This window comes from Protopterus annectens, chromosome 6.part1 (genome assembly GCF_019279795.1).
Source record: "Protopterus annectens isolate FY-2018-M chromosome 6.part1, PAN1.0, whole genome shotgun sequence".
In the NCBI taxonomy this organism is placed as follows: Eukaryota; Metazoa; Chordata; order Ceratodontiformes; family Protopteridae; genus Protopterus; species Protopterus annectens.
Genome location: NC_056738.1, coordinates 63,019,132 through 63,045,732, shown reverse-complemented (window position 1 = coordinate 63,045,732; position 26,601 = coordinate 63,019,132). Strand labels below are relative to the sequence as shown.

Sequence of the window (26,601 nt, the reverse complement as noted above, 5' to 3'; positions counted from 1 at the left end):
CCACAAGAGGGACAGCAGGGTTGGACAAGTGTCCAATGCCACTCCCCCCTCGCAGCCAACGACAAAGCATCGGCCCCCAGATCCTGCGATAGACTGAGACAACGAAAAGATCAGAGTTGTAGTCGGAACCAACAGACCAGTGGTAATCGGAGCTGACAGTTCCACCACAATGACTTCCAAGCACTCTGGCTCCAAACTCAAAGGAGTCGGAGAAGGAATCGATAATGGTGCGAGTTGGGCTGTCGGCACCAATTCCTTGTGGGCTGGGCTCGATAATAATTTAGCTAATGCCTGTGTCTTGAGAAGTCTCTTCACCAGCCTCTCCACATCATGATCCAAAAGTCTGGATGATCGAGAGGAATGACAGGAAGACCGATGACTGCCTGCCACAGACTGCAACAGTGAGGACTGTGGAACAGACGGCACCGGCTCCAGAGAGGAAGACCTGGTTCTCATGTGAATCCTGACTGGCTCCAAAACCACTGATGGAGCTGCCGGAGAAAGAGCTTTGTCGGAATCGACACTCGGATCTGATAAACTCGTAGGTTTGTCCTTAGATTTAGATGGCTCTAACATCGGAGCCAATTAAGATGATAGCTTAGAGGACTTTTCCTGTTTTTTTTGCTGGCTGAGAACCCTCAATAGCAACATCAAAGGGGCTCTTTAGTAAGCCTCGCAAAATCAACTTATTTTTTATCTCCTGCAGGACCCAAGAACTAAAAGCATGACATATAGAACATGAGTCCTGCAGGTGTACAGCCCCTAAGCAATAGACACAGCTCGTGTGCCCATCCATAAGGGACATCTTCTGGCAGCACGAGTCACAATTTTTAAAACCCAAAGGTTTTGACTCTTTAGGATCTTTGGACATGCTAGCAGTAACTACAACAGTACCAAAGAGAAAGACCAACAACAGCAAACACAACAACTAAAAGAACTTTAAACACTTTTTTTTTAACAGGAAAAAGAAAGGAGAGAAGGGGAAAAGCCTCTAAGTTAAACGGCAATTCCCCCAATCCAAGAGAGCCTCTAACTTAAACAGCTGCTCCTGTAAGGTAAGAGAAAGTGAAATGAAGAGAAAAAACGGCCCTTAAACAAAGATGGGGATAAGAGAAATGGAACAGGGAACCCTCTAAGTCAAATGGGTTCAAGGGAACAAGATAGGTCTAAAGGAAAATGATGGCCACAACAACAACAACAAAAAGGCAGCAGCGGAAAGGTCAGAAAAGTGCTAGCCTGAGGTGAACATACTCTAACACTAAACTAACAGAATTTAGCTATCTGAATGCAAAAAATGTTTGGAAACATCACAGGAAGAAGAAAATACTTAGCCTGAGGCAGTAAGAGCAATCTTGATGCTGCAAGCAGCAAATGAGATCTGGGTAACTACCACTAGGCATGTTGGGATAGGGGCTAGCCTTGAGCCAGTAAAACATTCTTGAGCTATATTATACATCCATGTTGGAGCCAAGGATCAGCTCCGAACAAACCAACCAACCAGCAAGAACAGAGGTGAGATGGGGACAACATATCATCATATCCAACTTCTCCCCTGGTGTTTAATCCTTTGTTCCTATTGACCTGTCTTAACCTTATATCTTGACATAAGTCATACCTACAAATAGTACTAGCTATGTTCAAAGCCTAGGTTTTGTTGTCAAGATGTAACAAATTTGTAGGTTCTTATGTATACTACATTTTATTTACTTTATACTTTATTGATTATTGTAATGTGTGCATGAAAATTTACTGTTATTCATGCAGCTTTTCTCCCCGGGCCTCTGCTGAAAAAAGACCTGTGTCTAGTCAAGACTTTCCTGGTAAACAAATGTTAAATAAATAAATAAATTGTACAAGTGTGTTCTTGCAGAACCATATATAATAACTCACATTCACAAATCATGTCAATGGTACAGATTAATGGTGGTATTATGCTGATATTGTCCATGACTGTGAGTGCTTCTGCCTACTGTTGTCCATAAGCCAGTTGATATGAGTCCCACTTGGCTGAAAACTACGCTAACACTACAGTCATATACAGACAACTCATTCTGCACAGCTTCACAATATGCAACTACCACCTACTGTATATACCATCCTTGATAAATGTACTCTCCAGTGTTCATGTCAGAATGCTTCTAACATGAAGGATCATTTCCACTGATATGTCATCTTGTGTGACAGTCACAATATATACAATAACTGTGTGATGTTTATGACTATACTCACACAGGAGGTGTACACACCAATATATACTGTAGCATGTAGATATGTGATTAGTGTTCATGCCACAACTGTCTTGTCTTTATGGTGGATGTACACTGACATGCTCTTATCTGCTGCACATTACCATGTTTCACCTGTCCTCTTCCTGTATTCATTCCTACAATTAATGTGTATGTCCATTTTCAATACACACACTTCCCCTGAATGATTATTTATAATGCAGTCTATGTACTCTTGCTGAGCAGTTGCAAAACATTTATTCAATATGCCTAAAACAGGTTTGCACAGTACTCTATACTGAATACACTTTCATATAATATATTGGAAATGTATACATTGCTTTATATTAAACCCTGGTAGTCATGGTGGCTTTCTGTGCAATTCCACAGACCTAGTTTGACCATAGGTAAACAAGTTTACATGTCTGCAGGTGTTCATTTTGCTTTACATGGTTTTCTGGCTGGCAACACTGTTACTGGCCACAAAACTGTACTTGTATGCCTATCAGAATGATGCACAGCATCCATATACAATTAGTGCTGCTGTTCATTGCGCTAACATGTAAACTCTCTGTAGGCTTTGTGCTAAGCCTACATAGAGTTTATTGAATCCACAGGTAAGTCTTTCACTTAAAATGTAGTAAAATAGTAAAACTAACCACTTATATTCCCCATCATACAAGAAGTTTTAGCTTAAAATATAAATACATACTTACATAAGTTTTGAAGCTTAAAGTCCAGTACAAACATTTTATTTTAAGGGCAAATCTATTGTTTCAGAAAATAAAAGTCATGCAGTCAGAGAATGAAAGTCACTTGTTTTTAGGCTTTTTAATTTAAGAAGCAGTTTTCCAGGAATTCAGCTCTTTCTGTCTCTTCATGGATATATTGTTCCAGTCCATTTTTATTCAGTATTATTAAGGATTTTTTTGATGTTAACAAAAGTGGATGCTTCCTCCAGCATGTTAAACATGTTGGTCTCTTCAGAAAGAATTTGATATTTGCAAGAAACACCAAAGTGGCTTTAATATTGTTCTTTTTAAGTTCATTGAGTGGTAAACAGGATTTTCTTTTACTCACTACTTTACTGGAATAATTACTGCCAAATCTGACTACATATTTACCTATTTTATTTAAGTGGGCTGGACCATGCTGTTTTTAACATTTGATCTTTTTCTAAGCTAGACATGAACTTAACTATAATTGAACATGGTGACGAGTTTTCCTTCTTCAAAGGTGCTCTCAGGGATCTATGTGCCCATTCAATTCCAAAAGCTAAATTTTCAGGTAGATTTAATGTTTTATGTAGCCAGGTAGTTAAGAAGTTTATTATATTGTCTCCCTTATACTTTTCAGGTGTACCATACATTCCAATGTTATTACATTTCAGTCTATTTTCTAAACCGAGTTTTTCTATGAGACAGTTATTTTATTTTAAAAGAAATTCAGTCTGAGACTCATCTTCAGTTATTTTTTCATGATCATTTAAAGTTTCTTCCAATACTGCTGATTTGTGTTCTTTGTTGTTTCATAAGAGTTTCTAAATGTTCTGTCTTCTTTCTGGTCTCTTCTTTGAAACTTTCCAGTTTGGTATCCAGTTTGTTTATTTTCAGTAGCATATCCTGTATACCAGACATTAGTGATTGTATGTCTTTCTTAAAATAAAACTCCAGAGCACCATTTCTTGAGTGGCTCATGTTGAAGTCTCTTCTCTATAACAAAGCAGTTGAAATTCTGACAGGAAAAAAAGAAGATATGTACCTACCATAACACTCCATGTTTGTTGTCCTTCATCTCGCCTTCCTTCTTGCTGATTGGGATCGGCTCCGACTCGGCCGATTTACTATAGCGAGAGAGCTTATACTGGCTCGAGGCTAACCCCCATCCCAACATGCCTAGTGGTAGCTACTCAGATCTCGTTTGTAATAGCCCACACTAGACAATCATAGTAAATGCAAATTTTACTAAGCTCTTACACATTTAAGGTAGAAAGGAAAGAGAAAAAACAAGGCATGGTTAACTAACCTGATATGTCAACAGGAAACTCAGCCAGTGTAACCAATGAAGGAATTCCTCTCGATCCTCCAGGAAGAGAGAAGGAAGGGGGAGGCAAGAAGGAAGGCAAGATGAGGGACAACAAACATGGAACCTTAGAGTAGGTATATAACTTCTTTATGTTATGTTGCCCCATCTCACCTCCATTCTTGCTGGTTAGGACCGCATCCCCAGCACCTGGTTCTTGGGTGGCTCACTTGAACAAACTCTTCAGGACCGTGGAACCAAACGATGTCCTGTTCTGGGAGACCACCTCCACTTTGTAATCAGTGATAAAGGTATGAGGATTTGCCTATATTGCTGCTGCACAGACTGAATCTAAAGGCAATTTGACTTGGAAGGCAACAGAGGTAGCTAAAGCCCTATATGAGTGTCCTCTGGCCTTCCCTGGAAGCTTCTTTTTATGCAAATCATAAGAATAACTGATTGTGTCTGAATGCCACTTTGATAAGGTCACTTTTGAAACTGGAGAACCTTGTTTATTGTCAGCAAAAGATACAAACAATTAACCTGATTTTCTAAGGTCTTTGGTCCTGTGTAAATAAAAATTTAATTGTCTATGAACATCCAGTTGGTGGAGTCTATACTCTGCCTTGTTGCCATAATTGGGGAAGAATACAGGAAGCTCAATGGACTGATTTAAATTATACTCTGAACATACCTTTGGCAAGAAGGAGGGATTGTTTCTAAGAGAGACTCTTATCTTTGTGAAATATGAGATACCTGAACTGATAATGACTGGCTCCCAACTGGAAGCATAGGAATCTCCTGGATTGCCTGTCCATTTTTATATGGTAGTACGCATCCTGGAGATCGATGGAGCACATCCAATTGTCCTGTCCCAAGAAGGCAAGAATGGACTGCAGTGTTACCATCCAGAACTTTGTCTTTTTTACCGATTTCTTTAGCTTGCTGAGATCCAAAATGGGTCCCCAGTCCCCTGTCTTTTTTGGAACTAAAAAAAACCTTGAGTGTTCCGGATTTGATTTGCGGGGACTTCTTGGATGGCTCTTTTTTCTAGCAATCTTTGTACCTCTAGGATTGCTTGATCCCGAAGACTGGGTGGAACATCTGGGATAGAAAGTTTTTCTCTTGAGGGGGGTAACTGGGGAAATGGAATTTTGTAACCCCTGGATATTATAGACATTACCCATGCTTTTTTCATGATAGTTTGCCAGGCTGCTGGGTACAATGATACTCTGCCCCCGACTGCCTCTAGAGGCAGACAGTTGGGCCTCTTTTCAGGAGTGCTGGAAGGGCCTAGCAATAACTGTATCCCTGTCGCCCTGCTGTTGCGGACCCCCCCCCTTCTGCCGCAAGGCCAGCATCTTCCATTGTTGTTTGCCCCTCTGCCCCTGGGGGAAAAATCTCTATGTTTGTCAGGTGAAGCTCCCTGGGATTTTCGAAACCACATCTTTCCACTCTCCTGACCTTTAGGATACGGTCTAGATGGAGTGGAAAAACGGACTCCTACAGCAAAGAGAGTCTTGCCATCCTGTTCACACCTGGTGAGAGTCTCTTTTACCTGAGGCCCAAACAAGGACGAGCCATCGAAGGGGGTACTGGTAAAGGAAGACTTGAAAGGTTCCGCAAAGTGGCAAAGGCGCATCCAGGAGTGTCTTTGCAAAGCAACTCTGGTACCTGCTGCTCTAATCGCTCCATCTGCAGCATAAGAAATGAGCCTCATGCAGGAGTCAAGGTCGCAAGCTGGGAAGCCACCCTTTTCATAACTCCCTAAGCTGTAGGATCCAGCATGGTATCTCCTAACTCCTTTAGGAGATCCCTCTGATGTCGTGTGAAGTGTGACAAGTAATTCAGCGACCTGAGAGTAAAGGTCGCCGAAGAGAACATACGCTTCCCATACCTGTCCATCGTATGGGACTCCTTGTTCGGTGGATGGACAGATAAAGAAGTTTCCGCAAGTTCCTTCTTAGTGCCTGCTGCCACCACCATAGCATCAACAGGAACCCCTTTGGAAAGGAAGGATCTGTCCTCGGGTGCAGTGATAAATTTATTCGGTCTCCGTGGAACTGGTTCCATGGTCTCTGGAGCGTTCCATGCCTTCCGACTCACTACAGACAAAAGGGGGTCAAAAGGCGGAGACACCCAAGAGGTCGAGGGTCAGGAACCAAATGCATCCAGGTAGACAGACTTGACATCAGAAGGGGCTAGGGACTTCCAGCCACCCCTCTGTCTAAGGATTTCCAAGATGTCCGAAAAAGAGACATTCTCAGAGGGGGGACGGTAGGAACCCTTCCGATTCATCCAAGTATGTGTCTGAAGTGATGGACTCAGGGGAGTCCAGATCCTTCCTCTTACATGTTTTCTTCTGATAGAACTCCTCCGAATGTTTGGGGGAGGTTTTGGAAGAAGTGGGGTCACCCAATGGGGCATTCTGGGGGCACAGGTTCCCTGCGCTTGGAGGAAGGAGAAGGGTCAAAGGCAGGCACAGGCACGGTCTCAGGAGACAGCACGCTCCTCATCACCTTGAAGGCGGCACAGTCCCAAGTTAAAGGAGCCTCTGGCTCAGAAGAGCCCGGAGATCTCCTGTGAACTGAGAGCAATGGCTCCGAGGCTGATGTGGGAACCAAGCTCACCTGCACCAAAGCTCCAAAAGGGAGAGTGAGGTCAGACAAGAGTCCGATGCCACTTCCCCCCTCTGAGCCAGCAAGAGAGCTTTGGGGACCAGATCCCACGATGGACGAGACATCAAGGAGATCGGAGTGGGTGTCAGAATCGATAAAGGAGAAATAACTGGAGCTGACAGTTCCACCACCACAACCTCCATGCACTCCAGCTCCGAAGTCAAGAGTGTCCGAGGAGAAACCAATGGAGAAGCTGGATCGGACAAAGGAGCCAATTCCTTATGGGCTGGACTCGATAGTAATTTGGCAAGTGCCTGCGACTTGAGGAGCCTATTGACCACTCTATCCACATCATGATCCGAAAGCCTGGAGGACTGAGAAGAGTGAGAAGAGGACCGGTGACTGCCTGCCACAGATTGCAGCAAAGGAGATTGCGGAGCGCACCGGCTCCAAAGGAGGAGACCTGGATTGGCTCCAAAGACACTGATGGAACTGCTGGAGACATAGCTTTGTCGGAGCCAACACTGGGAACTGAAAGAGCTGAGGGTTTGACCATGGATTTAGATTGTTCCGAGCTCAAAACTGATGAGGATGACTTAGGGGATTTTTCAAGTTTGGCTGTCTGAGGACCTTGAGACGAAGGATCTTGAGGGTTTTTCAAGAGGCCACGCAAAATGAACTTGTTCTTTCTCTCCTGCAGCACTCTGGAACTGAAGCATGACAGACAGAGCAACAGTCCTGCAGGTGAACAGCCCCTAAACAGTGTACGCAACTTGTGTGCCCATCTGTAAGGGACATTTTTTGGCAACACAAGTCACATTTTATGAAGCCAAAGGGTTTAGGCTCTTTGGACATAGCTGGATCACTTTATAGGTTCATAGTTAGGTACTAGGCTATTGGCCCTAGGGCCTATATAAGCCTAGCCAAAGGTACCCTGGCTTTCGCCACCCAAGAAAATTATTTTCCTGTGCCACTGTCGAGCAGAGCCACAGAAGTGATCCCCGGGGTAAATTTCCTATCTCCCATCCAATCATCAAGATTTTTCTTGAGCAGTGCTAATGAGGAGCTTTGTTTGATATAGATATGTAGTTTGTTCCAGAGTATGGAAAGTCTCTGGGACAGGAATCTATCCCTCCAGCATGTTCTGTTTATTGTGGTGACGAGGTTTAGGTCCCTAGAGCGTGTAGCTCGTAGGGATTGGGATTTCTTTAAGTGGAGCATGTCTAAAAGCTCTGGGTTTGACATAGCTTTGTGTATTAAGCAGAGATCGCTTCTGAGTAGGCGATATACAACGGAGTAAAGCTGCAGTTTCTTGAGACGGTCTGCATAGGGCATGTCTTTGAGGCTGGTAATCCTCTTTGTGAGGTATTTCTGTGGCCTTTCCAGTTGTTGTAGATGTCTTGTGAGGTACATACCAAAAGGGGCATTGTACTCTATAATGGGTCTAATGAGTGACGAGTAGAGGGGAACAATGACCTCTTTTTTCCTGGATGAGAAACATTTTGTGATGAGGTGTGCCACACAGAAGGATTTCCTGACTACTGTGGTGATGTGATTATCAAAGGAGAGACTACTGTCCACCTGTGTCCCAAGGTCTCATCACACTTTCGGTGTTAAGTAGACTACCACCTATGTGGTAGTTCATGGATACTGAGTTTTTACCAAAAGGAATGACAATGCACTTTTTGGCATTGAGCTTGAGGCCATGGCTTTGACACCAGGCTTCTGTCTCAGTAAGGCCCTTTTGGAGGATGTCCACATCTTTTGGAGTTTTGATTATGGCTCTTAGTTTGCAGTCATCTGCGAACTTCATTAGCCAAAGACCTTCTGTGTTGGCCTGTACTTCAGAGAAGTAGAAACCAAACAGGAGAGGACCCAGGACTGAACCCTGTGGTACTCCACTTGTCACTGGTCTGAAGCTGGATTTGGAGTCTGCTACTTTCACAGTGTGGGTTCTGTCAGTGAGCCAGTTAGCAACCCATCTTGTGACATAGGGATTTATACGTAGTTTAGTGAGTTTATCTATAATTCCATAGTGGGGGATGGTGTCAAAAGCCTTGGCGAGATCTAGATAGGCTGTGTGAACCACCTTACCCTCATCTACAGCTTTAGTGACTGCTTCAAAGAAGTCTATCAGGTTTAGGAGACATGATCTGCCTTTTGCAAACCCGAACTGGGTGGGGTCCTGAGTTTGGAGATTATCAATGTCATTGTTTATAAGTTCCATGATGATACGCTCCATAGCCTTGCAGACCAGGCTCGTGAGGCTAATGGGGCGGCAGTTTCCGGGGTCTGTGGTGGCTCCCCCTTTGTGAAGTGGGATAACTGTCGCTGTGCGCCATTCAGTGGGCTCATAGCCTGAGGTGAGGCTTAATTACCTTGTTAGTAACAAAGCAGCAAAAAAACAAGGCTGTAACAGCTAGCGACACACAACAGCTAACACTACCAACACGTTTGTAACAGCTAGCAACAAACAACAAAGGTTAACTCTATAATATATATATATTTTTTATAAAGGAAAAAGAAAAAGAAGAAAAATGGGGGGAGAGCCTCTAAGTAAAATGGTGACTCCCCCAATAGGAGAGCCTCTAACTTAAACAGCTACTCCGAAAAGGGTGGTGAAGAAGAAGAAGAACCCTCTAATTTAAATGGGCTCAAAGGGGAAAGCAAGGCTTGAGAAAAAAAAAATGATGGCCAAGAACAACCAACAGCAACAGCAGAAGAAGGTCATTAGACTAAAGGGATAAATATACACTCTAACAAAGTAATTAAGACAGTAAAATCCTGGAAAAGATGACAATATAAATGACAAAACTCTAAATACTTAGCCTGAGCCAGTAGTTGCAATCTCAATACTGCAAGCAGCAAACAAGATCTGTGTAGCTACCGCTAGGCATGTTGGGATAGGGATTAGCCTCGAGCCAGTATAAGCTCTTGAGCTATAGTAAATCGGCCAAGTCAGAGCCAAGGATCGGCTCCGGACCCAACCAGCAAGAATGAAGGTGAGATGGGACAACATAACAATACAGTTTTTGAAGAACCTGAAGCTATAAACATTTTCTCTATTAGTGAATACAATTGGCTAGCAAGTATCTCCAAATTTAAATTTTTTGATTATAATTTCTGTCAGAGAAACGTTTTCAGTCACAGTCAGAGCTTTCACCAGTTGCTGCTTTCAGTCAACCATCTTGGCTACAACCCCATCATAGCCACTTTTAATGACATATTTACCAACTTGTGAGACTATATGGGCTAGTTCCAAGGGTTTTGCCTCCTAAGTCATGTCAGCAACCTCCCCTATTTCTGTCCTCAGCTCATTAAAGAGCTCACTTGCATATTTTATCACTAGTCTACAATTTAATGCCCAGAAGGCCAAAGTTGTTTCCATATAAACCGTCTTCCCAAATGTTCTAATATTCTATCCTCCCAGGTGCTCGGAAATATGTTACAGACAGGAACCAGCTTTGACCTCTGTTAAGAATCCAGGGATACACTTTTTGATATGCTGCATGGATTTTATACAGGAATTTGAGAGAATCCTTGAACCTTTAAAAAGTGATCAGTATTCCTGTTGGTAGACAGTTGGGAGTCTAGTTCTATGACTGCAGCTAGGAGGGCATTCAGTAAAACCTATAAAACTGGAGGAATGACCACTGGCTTAAAAGCATCCAGACACAGAAAGTTAAAATAACATTTCTGGGCGTCATATAATTCCTCTGCTTCCCATATGAAATGATCCTTCATTCTAATTATATTATCTCCAATAAGATGTCATCTGTTAGAGAGGTAGAAGATGGGATCTAATCACTGTCTGTATCATAACCAAAAGGGAAAAATATCTGGGAAGTACAAGACAGATATTCTTCCTCACCATTAGCAGATTCTGACTTTCCAGTGGGAAACAGTATTCCTTTTTTCCTTCTGAAGGAAAGTAGACCAACACTGATGGCTAGTCCAGTGGAGGCTGCAGGCCCTGGACAAAATGCAAGTAGTCCTGGGTCAACAACAACCTGTTCTATAACTGGACCTAGGAAGGGGAATAAGAGGATACATCTTTCGTCAGAATTACAGGCAATGCCAATGAGCTAAACTGGATGGACATCCTATGTTCGGATATATGTATCCTCTTAGAAGGGACGGCTGTCTCAGAAGTCTGGGTATGTGGATGATCATCCTTGACTTTCACCTTCTGACTGCACATAACCTCACAGACCAGGACTAAGAGAGCTCCATTCTCTCCTAAAGTGATAACAAACCAGGTACTGGAGTCAGACACCTGCACAGCAGGATCTAGATCGACTGCATGTGATGAGAGGATGTTGGATCAGGAGGTTGTGTTTGGCTTCACTGGCATGGCAGCCTCTGGAGGAGTAACACCAGAGGCCTCAGACAGAAGAAATACAGAGGACAGTGGCTTTTCAAACCTGGTGCCCTTGAACTTAGGAAATCCTATAGGGTTTGAAGAGCTACTTCTGTCCCCCTTTGTTCTTTCTCTTTTGGCTACTTCTCAATGTAGGGTCTATTTCAAATAAACAAACTCTTGAAATGTCGAACGGCATATGGTCGAGACCATATGTTCAACATTTCAAGAGTTCAAGTTCAACATTTCAAGAGTTCAAAGGTTGACTTCAACGGCACCTTATGGTGCAGAATGGGAGAATTTCCCTTTTCTGCACTGAAGTGCGGTCTCGGAGTTGGTATATTTGAGTAGGGTGGGTGTGGGGGTGTGCAGGGGGCTTGCCCCCTCTGCTCGCACCGTTAAGGTATGTTTTTCTTTTCTTTTTTCTTTTTTTTAATTATATATTCAAACTTTCAAAGGAAAACCATATGTTATCAAACATATGGCATTCGACATTTTGAAAGTTTGAATATATAACATAGACCCTCAATGTACATTTTTTATGAGGCATTTTCTACAAAGGATAAAATGCTGGAGGTCATGGCAGTCTAGATAATTCTGTAGACAACGCTCCCTTCACCTAAGATGCTTTCTGCTGAACTCGGTACAAATACTGCACTGGTGACATCATATCCTGGTCCCATACAAAAAGAACATTAAGAGTGATAGACTTTATAAGGAACTCTGATACTTGTACACTTGCTAACCATTTTCTAACATGGACATATTCTAAATACACATCGGTCTTTCAGTCCCAAGGGCAAAATACTAAAGAATTTACAATCTCTGATAAAGAAAAAAAGTGTTTTCCAATGGAGTACTTACCTGACAGCTTTGTAGAAAAGACTGAACCACCAGATTGATAATGATGTACATAACGACACTTGTAAACCTTTCTGCATCAGCAAAAAAACTAAAGATGGCACAGGTGAATGCCCTATTCATATTGGGAGCATGCTGATGTCTCACAGATGTGGACATCCACCTAGCCATGAGAAAGAAGGGTGCAAACCTTTGGAAGAGCTCCAAAGGCTGGACACTGGGCATTCTGTGGTTGTCACAGTGATTATTACTTCTGCAACAGTGATCCACAAAGCAAACATTCAAACTGCTGTATCCTGTTCAAGGAGCTGAGCAGCATACACAATGACTACCACCAAGAACAAATGTGATGGGGTGTGCAGACCAGTTTTACCAGACCTGCAGGGTTCTACAGTTTAAAGACCGTAATTTAGCTTGAAGAATTTGTAAAATAAGTATGTTCAAAGCTATGATGAAACTATGTTGTTCTTTAATTGCAAATTATTTAACCAAAACTGATGTACACTCAGGATCTTACTTAAGGAAAAAATATTATCTCTGTGGTGCCCAGACTGACAAGCCCAAGTACATATAACATAAGTAGAGTGTCTTGCTTTGACCATATGTTCATAAATAAAAAGAAATAAGCCTTAATAGATTGCTGACATCTAATTTCTCAGTTACTAACTCCCCAGTGCCATTTCCTTAATTGTGTTTGCTTCCCCAACCATGTTTGCTAATAATATAGTCAAACTGCAAAATTGCACTTTGAATACTATGTCAGCTTGATCAGAGTGCTTCTCTTTTCTCCATGCTTGCATGGCTGTGGACTTAATTATTTAAAAGTAAGTGAAGACTGGAGAGTGAAGCCCCATACAAGGGGCTGCAGTGGCTTTTTCTTCTACAAAAAAATTGTTTTAGGGCTTATTTTGTGGGGCGGGGGTAAACCTTGATCATTTGTCATCATGGGGCAGTAAGATTCAGATTTCCATAGATCATACTGGAACTAAAGAAATCTGGTTTTGTCACACACAACATCATGCTTCTGTAGTATACTGCACCAGTATGAATAGAAATGTATCGATGTGAATGAAAAAACAAAGATTTAACAGATATCTGCTGTCCTAAAATTTTTACTTTCTCTTGTCTCTTTAAATTAACCTTTTTTAGCTTTTCAAGTTTTACTGTTTTCTTACCTGAATAATTTTCCCTCTTTCCATGCAAAGTTCCAAGAGTTCGTCTTTCTCTTTGCAAAGTTTTTGCAGCTTGAGTTCCAGTTTGACACCATCAGACTCTTGCTTTTCTTTAACTTCTTTTAACTTCACATTTGTCTCTTAGGAGGGAAAAAATACATTTACATGCCGTATAATAAACAAGACACAAATTTGTAAGAATACATGCTCTACCACTGGACTTTCAAACAAAATAAACCTTATTACTGGAAAGCAGTTGTGTAAGGAGCTCACCATAAAGTATAGTTGTGTGAGTATACTCAGCTTAAATGCCATGTTCAAATGATAGTATTAGTGCTGCAGAGCAGGTTCTTTCTCTCCATCGTCTTTGTACTACACACATATGTTAGGCCTGGTGATCTTTGTAGATAGATCTGTACCGTATAGAAGCTTTATGAGTTATAGGTGTTGCTTAATATTATACTAAGAATGTTTTGCCCAAAATATGTGAGTGGTATCATACCCCTCAACCTCTCAGCGCATAAATTATTGACAAAGCTAAAAGTAATATGGGTGCAAAGGTCCAAAATTAGGGATTAATGTTTAAACAGTGCTCTTATTAAAGTAGAAAGTTGCTAAAGTAACATATTTGCATTAAACTTCATTTTCTGAAGGATACGAAGCCTGTAATTCAAATGTATATCATTATTTTGTGACTGTGGCCTTGAGGGACAGGCCAAAAATATAAGGCAAAATTCTGGACATTCTGTGAACTTTTGAACTGTTGAGAGGTATGCATGATACTTATACTTATTCACCCACTACCAGGGAGTTAAAGTATGTTGTTGTGTCTTTCGGCTTTTCCCGGTTAGGGGTCGCCACAGCGGAACTCCGGTCCACTAACGATTGGCAGCAGATTTTTAAGTGCTGAGTTGCCGGCCCTGACGCACAACCTTCAACGAAGGTACGCCCATTCACGCATGTCTCCACACAGAAGGCACTCTAGCTGAGAATCGGACAGGACAACATCTTACTGTGAGACAACAACGCTACCGCAGCACCACCATCACAGTCAGACAGTTAAAGTATACTACAGTGATTTTAAGAACTCCTGACCTCTGTATTTGTTAGTGTGGTTTTGCTTGGTGTAGTTTGTGCTGTCAGATCTCCTTTAGCCTTCCCAGTGAGTGCTGGTATATCAAGTTTATTTGCTACTTACAGGGTACCAAAAAGAAATAGGTATGGTGCACAGTACTTTTCCCTTTATAGGTGGGTTCCTCTTAAAGGCCAAGTTATGAGTCAACGGTCATATACGTCTAGGGACATCTTACAGCTGAAAATGATCAGTCTGTGTCAGGTGTCAACCTTTGACTATTCCCCATTCTTTCATCACTGTATTTACTTGTGTTTGGGTTACTGCTCTCCTGCAGAGGACAGTTCTGGACTGATTGTTTAAAAATTAATAAAAAGTATGAATCACAAAAATAACACTAGCCTGCACATTTCCAGATCTGAGCACTGTTTCTTCTTCCATTCTCTACTAAACAGTTTAAATGGCTTAAGATACTAGCAGTGAAGCCCTTGAAGATGCATGTTGTGAAAAGGGCTTTAGTATTTATTTATTTATTGCCATGCGTTTACCGGGAAGTTCCACTGGGCCGAGAGAACCCATTTTCAGTGGAGGTCCAGGGAGAAAAGTTCCACAATAGTACACAGTATAACATATAAGCACGGTATATAAACGGTATATAAAAAGTACACTAATTACATTAAAGTACAATCAGTTAGATGATGAGTAATGTATGTACAGCAGGCAGCAATATACAATAGTTGAAAACTGAGCAACAAGCAATATGTACAGATTTATGTTGGAAGGCTCAGCATTAGGGCAGTACATAAATTGCAACACCTGTACATTAGCTTTACACAAATGAGTATGCAATGGAAATTAATAGGAATTTGAAGAGCAATATTAGCTTATCAGGTTGCCATAAACAGAAGTTGCAAAGTGGGCAAGAACATAGTATGTACAGATTTTAGCAGGTGAGGTTAGTAGTAGTTGGTAATTATTTTGTTGTCAGCTATCTATAGGTTCTAGAATGAAAAAAACAACACATTACCAGACAACTAGGGTTTATAGAGAGTGAAGGCAACAGAGTAAGTGGGGGGGTGTAGACAGATGGAGGGAGAAGATGGCAACTAGAGTTGATGGGGAACTAAAGGGAAAGGAATAGGAGTGTGAGGGGAAAGGCACTGGATAAAGTATGAGGAGACTAAGAGCATAGACAGTCAGGTTTTGGATGGGTGAGAGTTAAGGCATGAGCACTGCCTTAGAGTAGAGAGGTGAAGCTTTAAGGATTTTTTTGAAGAAAGAGATGTTATTGGAGGTTCTTATAGCTGATGGGAGGGAGTTCCAAAGCTTGAAAATAGAGAAGGAGCAGAGCATGTTGCTAGATGGGAGTTTGGGTTTGTTTACTGTCAGGAGAAGTTGATTTTCAGATATAAGGGGCCTGTTAGGGTTGTAATGTGTTAAGATGGAAGAGAGGGCTGGGCAGCCTGAGGGTTTGTGAATAATTTTGTGAGCTGTGATAAGCTGTAGGTAGGTTAGGTGATGTAGAAATTCAAACCAGTTAAGTGATTTTAAAGCAGTGCAGTGATGGGAGGAGTGTCTAGCATTAGTAGCAATCTTGGCTACTTTGTTGTAGCATGATTCAAGTTTGTTTTTTCGAGTGGAATGGATATTGTTAAGGAGCAGAGAGCCATACAGGAGAGTAGGTAAAAGAAAGGTTAAGGCAAGAGTACGTTTAGTAGAACTGCTAAGGTAGGAAATTTGTCGGTAGAGGGTGCCTAGCTTATAGTTTGTTTTTCTGATATTGTTGTGAATGTGAAGGTCAAATGTCAGGTTTTTGTCATGGATGACTCCTAATAATTTAGAGTGGGAAGCAACTTCTATCATGGTGTTAGTGTGGGAGAGAATGGTGAAATCTGACTTGTTGATTGGGAAGTTTTTCTTAGGAGTAAATAGCAGCAATTTAGTTTTGTTTGGGTTTACAGCTAGATGATTATAAGCCATCCAGGTTTTGGTGGTGGTAAAGGCATTCTTAGTTATCTGCAGAAGCTCAGTTATTGACTTAGGAGTGCAGATAATAGTTGACTCCTCTGCATATTGTACAACAGTTCCATATTTGAGGCTGGAATAGAAGTCATTTATAAATATACTGAATAGAAGGGACCTAATATGGAGCCTTGGGGAACACCTGTGGAACAGTCAAGGAATGGAGAGCAGGAGTTGAGCCATTTAGTGGATTGTTGCCTATCTTTTAGATAGTTAGAAAACCAGTTTAGGGTAGGAGGGAGACAACAAGGGTGAAGAGCTTACTGAGGAGTAAGGGGTGGGAGATAGAGAGGATTTTAATGGGTCAGAAATTAGAGATGTCTATTGTTCCTGCCTTTATGGAGTGGAAGTATGTATCCCTTTTTCCATACAGTAGGAACATAAGACTCTTGGAGAGATCTGTTAAGAAGTATGCTGATGGGATAGGCAATGGATCTTGCTGATATTTGGAGGAATGCAGGAGGTAAGTTATTGGGGGTGCAAGAGCCAGGTTTCAGTTTATGGAGAAGTTTAGTAATGATGTTGATGGGAATTGGGGAGAAAGAAAAGGTGGGTGAGTTAGTGGTTATTTCTTGTTGGGTAGGTGGTGGTTGAGAATAGTTAGTATTAGCTGTAGTATGGGGAAAGGTAGTAGAAATTTTGGCTATAATGTCTATGAAATGTAAGTTGAAAAGGGAGGCAATTTCACTGGCAGGCTTCTTGGGGAATGGGCATGGGTTGTTATTGGTTCCAGGGTTGGTCAGAGATGAAATAGAGTCCCCAAATTTCTTAGGATTCTGTTTAAGGTTTTTTTTAAGGTTTAAGTAGTATTCTTTTCTATCAGTTATGATTAGGCGCTTTCCTTGGTTGTGGAGTTGTCTGAATTGGAGGAGATCAGTGGGATTTGTATACTTTTGACATTTTTCCAAATTTTGTCCCTGGCATTCATAATTTGCATAGTGGGTTTAGTAAGCCAAATGGCATGTTTGATTCTGACACTTTTTTTGTCTAAGTGGGATATGCATCCCTCAACTACCTCCAGAGTGGAGGGGTCGGTGAGTCCAGATGATTCCTCGGGGATTATGAGGATGTCTGTCAGAAAATAGCCCACAGAAACCCTGGTTTTGTGGACCATCTCAGAATCTAGGCCTGCATCTAATAAAGTGGCCGCCTCTGCCTCAGCCAACACTGTCAGAAGACAAGTCATACTGATTTCTGGACCTTCAAAACCAGAGTGATCAAGGCCGTTTTTGGTTCCAGTTGAATGGGTGCTGAGGGGTCTTGGACTTCACTCCCACATCAAAGAGAGCCTTGCCATCCTGCTCGCTCTTCTGCATCCTTTCCTTCACTGTGGTATCAAATAAGGTGGTACCTTCAAAGGAGGTGTTTGTGAAGGATGCTTTAAAGCTGTTTATGAAATCCAAGTAAAATTCAAACAAGGCAAGGAAACACAAATAGGCGAAAAAACTCTCAGAGCCACAAGAAATTAATGTTAGCGCTTTCGTTTACTGACATAAGCAAACTTCTTCAGACAAAGTACAAATAGCACTGCTTCATTAAATACAAACAATTACATCACCAACAACTAAATTGAGTTCCATGCCCACATTTAAAGAAATAGTTGAAAAAATATATATAGAAAGCTCAATAAAACCATTTCTACACATAAAATGCAGACTTTAACATGAACATCTCAAATAAATATTAAACGTTACATAATTTCCAAGAATGCATATAATATTCGCTAAAAGCAAACTTTTAAAAAATATAAATGCATCAATATAATAAATAAAATAAATGCATAACTTAGAAAGTCAGAATTCATCTTTCAAGGAATTTCAATTTAAGAATACATTTAATGGAAAGAAAGTCATTGAGGCCCAGAGGTGCGTGTGCATTGAGCCTTAATTGCCAAGCCAACTCTTTCTCATCCAATCATAAAGACCAGGGTCCGCCCCTACAGTTCTCTCCTATTTTGTCAATAACACAAAACAAAAATTGATGTGTAGGGAAAGACATTACATGCCTAGCCAAAGCATTGTTCAAATTCAATTTATTCATGTCATAAACGTGGCTATAACTACCAGCTTCATTACCACCTTTTCAATGGACGCACCATTATTAAAGAAGATTTTGAATAAAAATTGGTGCTTCCTTTTGGAGGACCCTTGGATTGGGAATAAGTTGGGTGACCTACCAAAAATAATTTTTAGGAAGGGTTGTAATTGAAACTTAAATTGGAAAGATTTATGGTCACAAATTCATTCCATTGTGGGATGGTGAAATGTGGTATGTGTCGTTCTTGTAAATATGTGAATGTGACTAAATCATTCACTGTTCGGAATAAGAGGTTTTATTTGAAAAGTAAATTTAACTGTGAATCTAGCAAAGTGGTATATTTAGCTTTGTGCCAGGGTTGTTCTGCTTTCTATGTCGGTAAGACCGAAAGGTGATTGAAGCAGAGAATCTACGAGTACGTTTATGACATGAATAAATTGAATTTGACCAATGCTTTGACTAGGCATGTAATGACTTTTCCTACACATCAATTTTTGTTTTGTGTTATTGACAAAATAGGAGAGAACTGTAGGGCCGGACCCTGGTCTTTAAGATTGGATGAGAAAGAGTTGGTTTGGCAATTAAAGCTCAATGCACATGCACCTCCAGGCCTCAATGACTTTCTTTCCATTAAATGTATTCTTAAATTGAAATCCCTTGAAAGATGAATTCTGACTTTCTAAGTTAGGCATTTATTTTATTTATTATATTGATGCATTTATAATTTTTAAAAGTTTGCTTTGAGCGAATATTATATGCATTCTTGGAAATTATGTAACGTTTAATATTTATTTGAGATGTTCATGTTAAAGTCTGCATTTCAGGTGTAGAAATGGTTTTATTGAGCTTTCTACATATATTTTTTCAACTATTTCTTTAAATGTGGGCATGAACTCAATTTCGTTGTTGGTGATGTAATTAATTGTTTGTATTTAATGAAGCAGTGCTATTTGTACTTTGTCTGAAGAAGTTTGCTTATGTCAGTAAACAAAAGCGCTAACATTTATTTCTTGTGGCTCTGAGAGTTTTTCCGCCTATTTGTGTTTCACTGTTTATGAAATCATCACAATGATCTTGGAGCGTTGCTTCGGAATCTTCATAAGTACCCTAGATATTAGTGGAAAGGGTGGAAATACATACAGGAACATTCCAGTCCAAGGAAAAGAAAAGGCATCTCCCTTCTATCCCTTCTTGCAAAGAGTCCTACAACAGCCAATTTATTGGTCAGAGAGGAGGCAAAGAGGTCTACTTGAGGAATTACTCCCCACAGATGGATCAAATCTTGGAAGACCGCCAATACAGTTTTCATTCATGAGGGTCTGCCCTGGTTCTGCTCAGCTTTTATGCCACACAATTTTGCTTTAATGAAATGTACAATGCTTGTAGACTGAGATTTGCTGTGAAGCTATATACCAAGCTAATATGGCTAGTCTGCAGAGGGGCATGACTGGGTTCCCCCTTGCTTGTTGATGTACCACATGACTATGGTATTATCTGCAACAACTTGAAGAGGTTCTGGGGACCAAACATGACTCAGAGGGTTGAGTGCCTTGATCAGGGCAAGCATCTATTTGTTATTTATGTATTTGTGTCTGTCTTTGGTGTCCCACACAGCCTGCAATTTTATCCCTCCTGAAACTGTTTCCCAAACAAATTCTGATGTATCTGTGGTGACTGACTGCTTTGAAACAGGAGGGAGGGAGAAGGGAAGACCTGGATTTAAGGTTATTTGTTGTCTCCACCAAATAATTTCCCTTCTAACAAACTCCAGCACTGGGATTTGAAAAGACAAAGGATGCTGGTGCTGGAACTAAAGAGACTGCAGATGCCATTGTATCTTTCTCATACAGAGTCTTGCCAGGGGTATCATGAGAATTACGGAAGCCATGAGACCCCAAACCTTGAGAAATTTCCTGCAGTGACAAAAGCTTGAGTGGAAAACGTTAGAAATAGATTTAGATATTGATTGCTTTTTTCCTGTGGAAGAAAATCTCTTTGAACTGAGGTGCAAGTTGATATCTCAGGAACACAATCCTGTGCGTAGAAACCAAGAAAGACTTTTGAATGTGCTCTTGGAATCCCTGCTTGTATAAGAGATCTCTCACTCAAAAGAGATTCCTAATACTTTGAAAAAGACTCTGCAAAGATAAGCAAGTCAACTAAATATGGAAAATGAGGATACCCTGTAGCTTGCAATGAGCTATAACTGCAGCCAGACACTGTGAACACTCTTGGTGCAGTGAATAGTCCAAAGGTCCCTATGAAGGGGGGAATCCAAGAGTTTGGCCTTAACATCCTCTGGGAGAGACTGAAGATGAAGTCAAGCACATCTGTGCATAACAGAACCAGTAGCAGCTGCCCCTTAAAGACCCTTGAAGAAGCATATGCAGCATTGGAAAATAAAAAACTGGTAATATGATCTAGACACACAATACCTTAAGAGATGTCTGAAGTCCAGATGAATAGGTATGTGATGATAAACATCTTTTTAGTCTGGTATTATGAAGAAACCTGAGACAGAAAGAGGCAACAGGTACTGAATTGACATAATTTTAAATATGGGCACTATCACAAATAGGTTTGGAAAGAAAGATTCAGAACTGGTCTCCGAGCATTTTCTGTTTTTGGCACTAAGAATTTCCTTGAATAAAAACTCTTCCCTAACTGGGAAGAACTAACTGGTTCTATCACTCCCGGGGACAGCAATTGATGAAGAACCAGTGAAAACAAAAGAGTCTGATTTAGAGGAAGAGGAATGACCCCCTGGAAAGGAGGAACTTCCTCCCATTGCCATCTGTAACCTTGAAGAATTATCTTCAGAACCCATTTGCCTGAAAACTATCTGCTGCCAAAGAGTAAAACAGAGATTCAGACTTTCTGGAAGAAGAAAAGGGGCGAGGGTGGTATGGGGGTAATCACAAGGTGTCTTAACAGTCATTCAGACTTATTGGTTTAGGTAGGCTTGAGGCTTCTTTTTGAAACCTCTTTGCCGTTTCTTCTTAAACATCTGAGACTGCTTATTCTGCTTTTTGCTAAAATTGGATGACAGGTTAGAGAACCCCTGAGAAAAATAGGAAAAGGAGAGTTGAAAAATCTTTAGAGGTTCCCTGGATCAGGTTGCCCCTTTTATCACACTTTTTGATCACCACTGCTGCAGAGGGACAAAAACTAAATCTTTATTCAAAGAAGAATTTAAAATCTTATTTTTACATCACCTGTGAGGTTCTGAGAATGCAGTTATGCAAAACTCCTCAAGAAACTACCAGCCCTGAAAGAAGTATCAACAAAGTTACACACACACACACACACACACACACACACACACACACACACACACACACACACACACACACACACACACTGTAAAAAATGAGTAGTGAACTGTGTAACAGAAGAAAAAAGAAGTTATGTACCTACCATAACGTTCCATGTTAGTTATCCTTCATCTCGCCTTCCTTCTTGTTGTTTGGGGTTCAGAGCCGATCCTCGGCTCTGACTCGGCCTACTTCTATAGCTCAAAGACTATTTACTGGCTCAAGGCTAACCCTTATCCCAGAATGCCCAGCGTCAGCTTCCCAGATCTCGTTTGTGATAGCGCACACTAGACATATAAAGTAACCAGTAACCTAAAACTGATTTATCAAAATAACAGACCAGAGTAAACTGTCATAAAATTACCTGGCATGTGAACCAAGAAAAATGAAATCAGCCAGTGAAACCATAGTGAGCTCCTCTCAATCCTCCAGGAAAGGAGAAGGAGGGGGGACGCAAGAAGGAAGGCGAGATGAAGGACAACTAACATGGAACATTATGGTAGGTACATAACCTCTTTATGTTAAGTTGTCCCATCTCGCCTTCATTCTTGCTGTTTGGGACAGTGTCCCTAGCACCTAAAGACCCTGGGTGGCTCGTTGGAACAGACTCTTCAGAACAGTGGAACCAAAGGAAGCCCTGCTCTGGGAGACCACATCCACTTTGTAATGAGAGATAAAGGTATGATGGTTTGCCCAAGTAGCAGCTGCACAAACTGAGTCTATGGGCAATTTGGACTGAAAGGCTACAGACGTGGCTAATGCTCTAGTAGAATGACTTTTCGGTTTTGCTGGTAGATGTTTATGCCTCAACTGATAAATAAAGGCAATGGTGTCAGATAACCATTTGGATAAGGTCACCTTAGAAACCTGGAAGGTCTTGCTTATTGTGAGCATAGGAGAGAAATAATTGGTCTGACTTTCTTAGCTCTTTGGTCCTACGGAGGTAAAAATGTAATTGTCTGTGCACATCCAGTTGGTGAAGACTGTATTCTGCCTTGTTGCTATAATTGGGAAAGAAGATGGGGAGATCGATGGATTGATTTAAATTGTTTTCTGAACAGACTTTTGGTATGAAGGATGGGTTGGTTCTCAGAGAAACTCTATCTTTGTGAAACACCATATACTGAGGACGAACACAGAGTGCTTGGAGTTCTGAAACTTGTCTAGCTGAGGTAATAGCAACCAGAAAAAGTGTTTTCCAAGAAAAAACTTTTAAGGGACATGAAGCTGCTGGTTCAAATGGAGGCAGAATCAAAGAAGACAAAACTAAACTGAGATCCCAAGGAGGAGGTGGATCCCTCACTGTGGGTCTAAGAAGAGATGCTCCTCTCATGAAGGCTTTGCAGAGCCTATGAGACATTATGCTGGAATTAAGAATTCCAATATGAAAATTAGATATGGCTGCCAGTTGTACCCTGATGGTAGCAGCAGCCACACCCAACTGGAAAAGCTCTGCTAGAAATTCTAGAATTTGATGGACTGGGGCTGAAAAGGGGTCTAAGTTTCTAGATTCTGCCCAGTAAGAAAATCATTTCCATTTGCTAGCATAAGTCTTTCTCGAAGTTGACTTATGGGAGGACACAATAATATTGTGAACTGCTGGGGGGATACTTGGAAGCCTGACTAAGGTAGGAAGTAGAGAAACCAAGCTGTGAGCTTGAGAGTCTGAAGGGATTGGTGTAACCCGCCTGACTGATGAATCAACAGATCTGGCACTGGGTCCAGAATCCAAGGCTGGTCTAGAAGGTGAAGGTGCAGGAACGGAAACCACATCTGTCACGGTAAATAGGGGGCAATGAGGATCATTTTGCAACCCAATGATTTTGCTTTCTGTATGAGTCTTGGAATTAGGGGAAAAGGGGGAAATGCATAAAGAAGTCCCTGCAGCCAATCGTGGACTAGAGTGTCCCTGGGAGTTTGACCTGGAGCAGGAAGCAGGGAGAAGTAGCTGCTACATTTGCTGTTGAGGGGGGTGGCAAATAGATCGCAGCAACGCTGGCCCCATTTGCAGAAGATAAGGTCTGCAACTTCCTGATTCAGAGACCACTCGTGAGGTATGAGGATAGCCCTGCTCAGCCTGTCCGCTATTACGTTGGATTTCCCAGGGATGTGCGTTGCTGTCAGAAAAGATTGGGAGGAAATCACCCATTGTCATAGCGTGAGGGCTTCTCGACACAATGGGTAGGACCTGGTCCCACCCTGCTTGTTGATGTACCACACAACTGACATGTTGTCTGTTTTGATTACAATAGTCCCGGAAGGAAGAGAGCCTTGAAGAGCTTGCAATGCTAGGAACACTGCTCTCATCTCTAGTACACTGATATGCAGATGATACTCATGAGGTTGCCACATGTCTTGGACAGTCCTGCCTAGATAATGCCCCCCCCACACCCTATCAGGGAGGCGTCCGTGGTCACTGTGGCTACTGGAGGGGGTTGAATGAAAGGTCTGCCCTGAGTCACCAGTGGGAAGACCATCCACCAAGAGAGGTGTCTTTTGCATGTTTATGTTATCAGGATCATGTGAAACATGGGTAGATCCTGAAAGGACCACTGCGTGAAAAGAAGCCACTGAAGGACTCTTATGTGGTAACGCGCTAATGGTACAAGAAGAATGGCAGCTGCCATGGAGCCTAGAACTTGCAAGACATGTCTGACTTGGACCTTTCTGCTCTGCATTGGAAATGACACTTGTTGGTGAATAAAGAAAACTCTTTCCTGAGGTAACCTTGCAAACATCTGTTTTGTGTTTAATTCTGCTCATATATATATATATATATATATATATATATATATATATATATCAGATTGACAGGGCAACAAGGCAGATTTTTCGAAATTTACTGTAATGCCTAGATGGGTGCAGGTTGATATTGTATAATCCTGTGCCTCTAAGAGTTGACGCCTGGTGGTAGCAGTTAGGAGCCAGTCGTCTAGATAGGGAAACACCTGGAATCCTTGACGACTTAGGTGAGCCGTGACTACTGCCATACATTTGGTGAACACCCTAGGAGCTGTGGTGAGGCCAAAGGGCAGAGCTCTGAACTGATAATGGCTGGGCCCTACCGGAAGCAAAGAAATCTCCTGGAGCGTCTGTCCATTTTGATATGGTAATACGCATCCTGAAGATCTATGGAGCACATTCAGTTGTCCTGACCCAGAAAGGGGAGAATGGACTGCAGTGTTACCATCCGGAACTTTTCTTTTTGTACAGATTTGTTCAATCTGCTGACATCCAGTACTGGTCTCCAGTCCCCTGTCTTTTTTTGGGTTCTAGGGATCCTAGTTGGTCTGCGGGGACTTCTTGAATGGCTCTTTTTTCTAGCAGTTTTGAAACTTGAATAACTGCTTGATCCCTTAGATTGGGTGGGACATCTGGGATGGACTTTTTTGACTTTAGAGGGGGTTGATGAAAGGGGATTTTGTAACCTCTGGATAAGACAGATAGTACCCATTTGTCTCTTGTTATATTTTGCCAGGGTTTTGGGTACAGGGAAAGTCTTCCCCCGACTGCCACCAGAGGTGAGCAGTAGGGCAACCCGTCAGGGATGCTGGAAGGGTTTGGCAGAGAAAGTTTCTCTGTTACCCTGATTTTGCGGTCCCCCTCTGCCACGAGGGTGGCGTCTGCCATTGTTATTGTTTCCCCCTCTGCCCCTGGGGGAAAAATAACCACGTGTGTCAGGCAAGGGTCCCTGGGACTTCAAAAACCACATCTTTCCACCCTTCGGACCTTTGGGATAAGGTCTGTTAGGAGTGGAAAAACGGACTCCCACGGCAGAGAGAGTCTTGCCTTCCTGCTCACACCTGGTAAGAGTGTCTTTCACCTGAGGCCCAAAAAGCGAGGAGCCATCAAAGGGAGTATTTGTGAAGGACGCCCAAAAGGGTTCCGCAAATTGACACAGCCACAGCCAAGCATGTCTCCTAAGAGCCACTCCTGTACCTGCAGCTCTGCTCACTCCATTGGCTGCATAGGAAATCAGCCTCATGGAGGCGTTGACTATAAAATTAACAGTCGCAAGCTGGGAAGCTATTTTGGCTGATGCTCCCTCAGCTGTAGGATCTTGTAGGGTATCTCCAAGCTCTTTTAGGAGATCCCTTTGAAGTCATGTGAAATGAGAGAAGGTCGCTGAGGAAAACATTCGCTTCCCATATCTGTCCATCGTCCTAGACTCTTTGTTTGGTGGATGGACAGATGAAGAAGTTTCTGCTAACTCTTTTTTGGTGGCTGCTGCTACCACCATGGCATCAACTGACACACCTTTAGAGAGAAATTGTTTGTCCTGGGGGGCTGTCATGAACTTATTTTATTCTCTTCAGAGTATGTTCCACAGAATTCAGAGATCAGCAAGCCTTTCGAGCCACTACAGATATGAATGGATCGACAGGTGGAGACACCCAGGAGGTGGAGGGTCAGGAACCAAATGCTTCCAGGTATACAGACTCATCCTCGGTAGGGGCTAAGGAAGACCAGCCACCCCTCTGCCTAAGCATTTCAAGGATGTCCGAAAAGGAAACATCTTCAGAGGGGGACCTGGGGGACCCTTCCGATTCATCCCGGTCTGTATCTGAGGTGACAGACTCAGTGGAGTCTAGGTGCTTCCTCTTGCACTTCCTCTTCCGAGGAGGCTCCTCTGAGTGATCAGGGGGAGGCCTCCGAAGATGAGGGGTCACCCAATGGGGTGTCCGCGGGCATATGTTCCCTACGCTTCTGGGCCGGAGGAGGAGCAGAGGTTGGCACAGGCACCACAAGAGAAGGAGCCGATGGGGATGATAGTAGGGCTGCTTCAGGGGACAGCACACTCCGCATGACTCAAAGGCGTCATGATCCCGAGGCAAAGAAAGCTCCGGCTCCGAAGAGATGGGAGTCCTTCTCCACGTCAAGGGCAACGGCTCAGAGGT

The 26,601-nt window shown here is 42.1% G+C and overlaps 1 protein-coding gene across 1 annotated transcript in view; it reads right to left on the bottom strand.

Moving 5' to 3' along the window:
- Positions 1 to 26,601, bottom strand: part of LOC122805383 (coiled-coil domain-containing protein 89-like) — an 815,327-nt gene that overhangs the window by 391,841 nt on the left and 396,885 nt on the right. Inside the window, exon 4 of the mRNA XM_044075483.1 lies at positions 13,262 to 13,398. Coding sequence (XP_043931418.1) covers positions 13,262 to 13,398 — 137 coding nt within the window. The remainder of the gene's footprint in view (positions 1 to 13,261; positions 13,399 to 26,601) is intronic.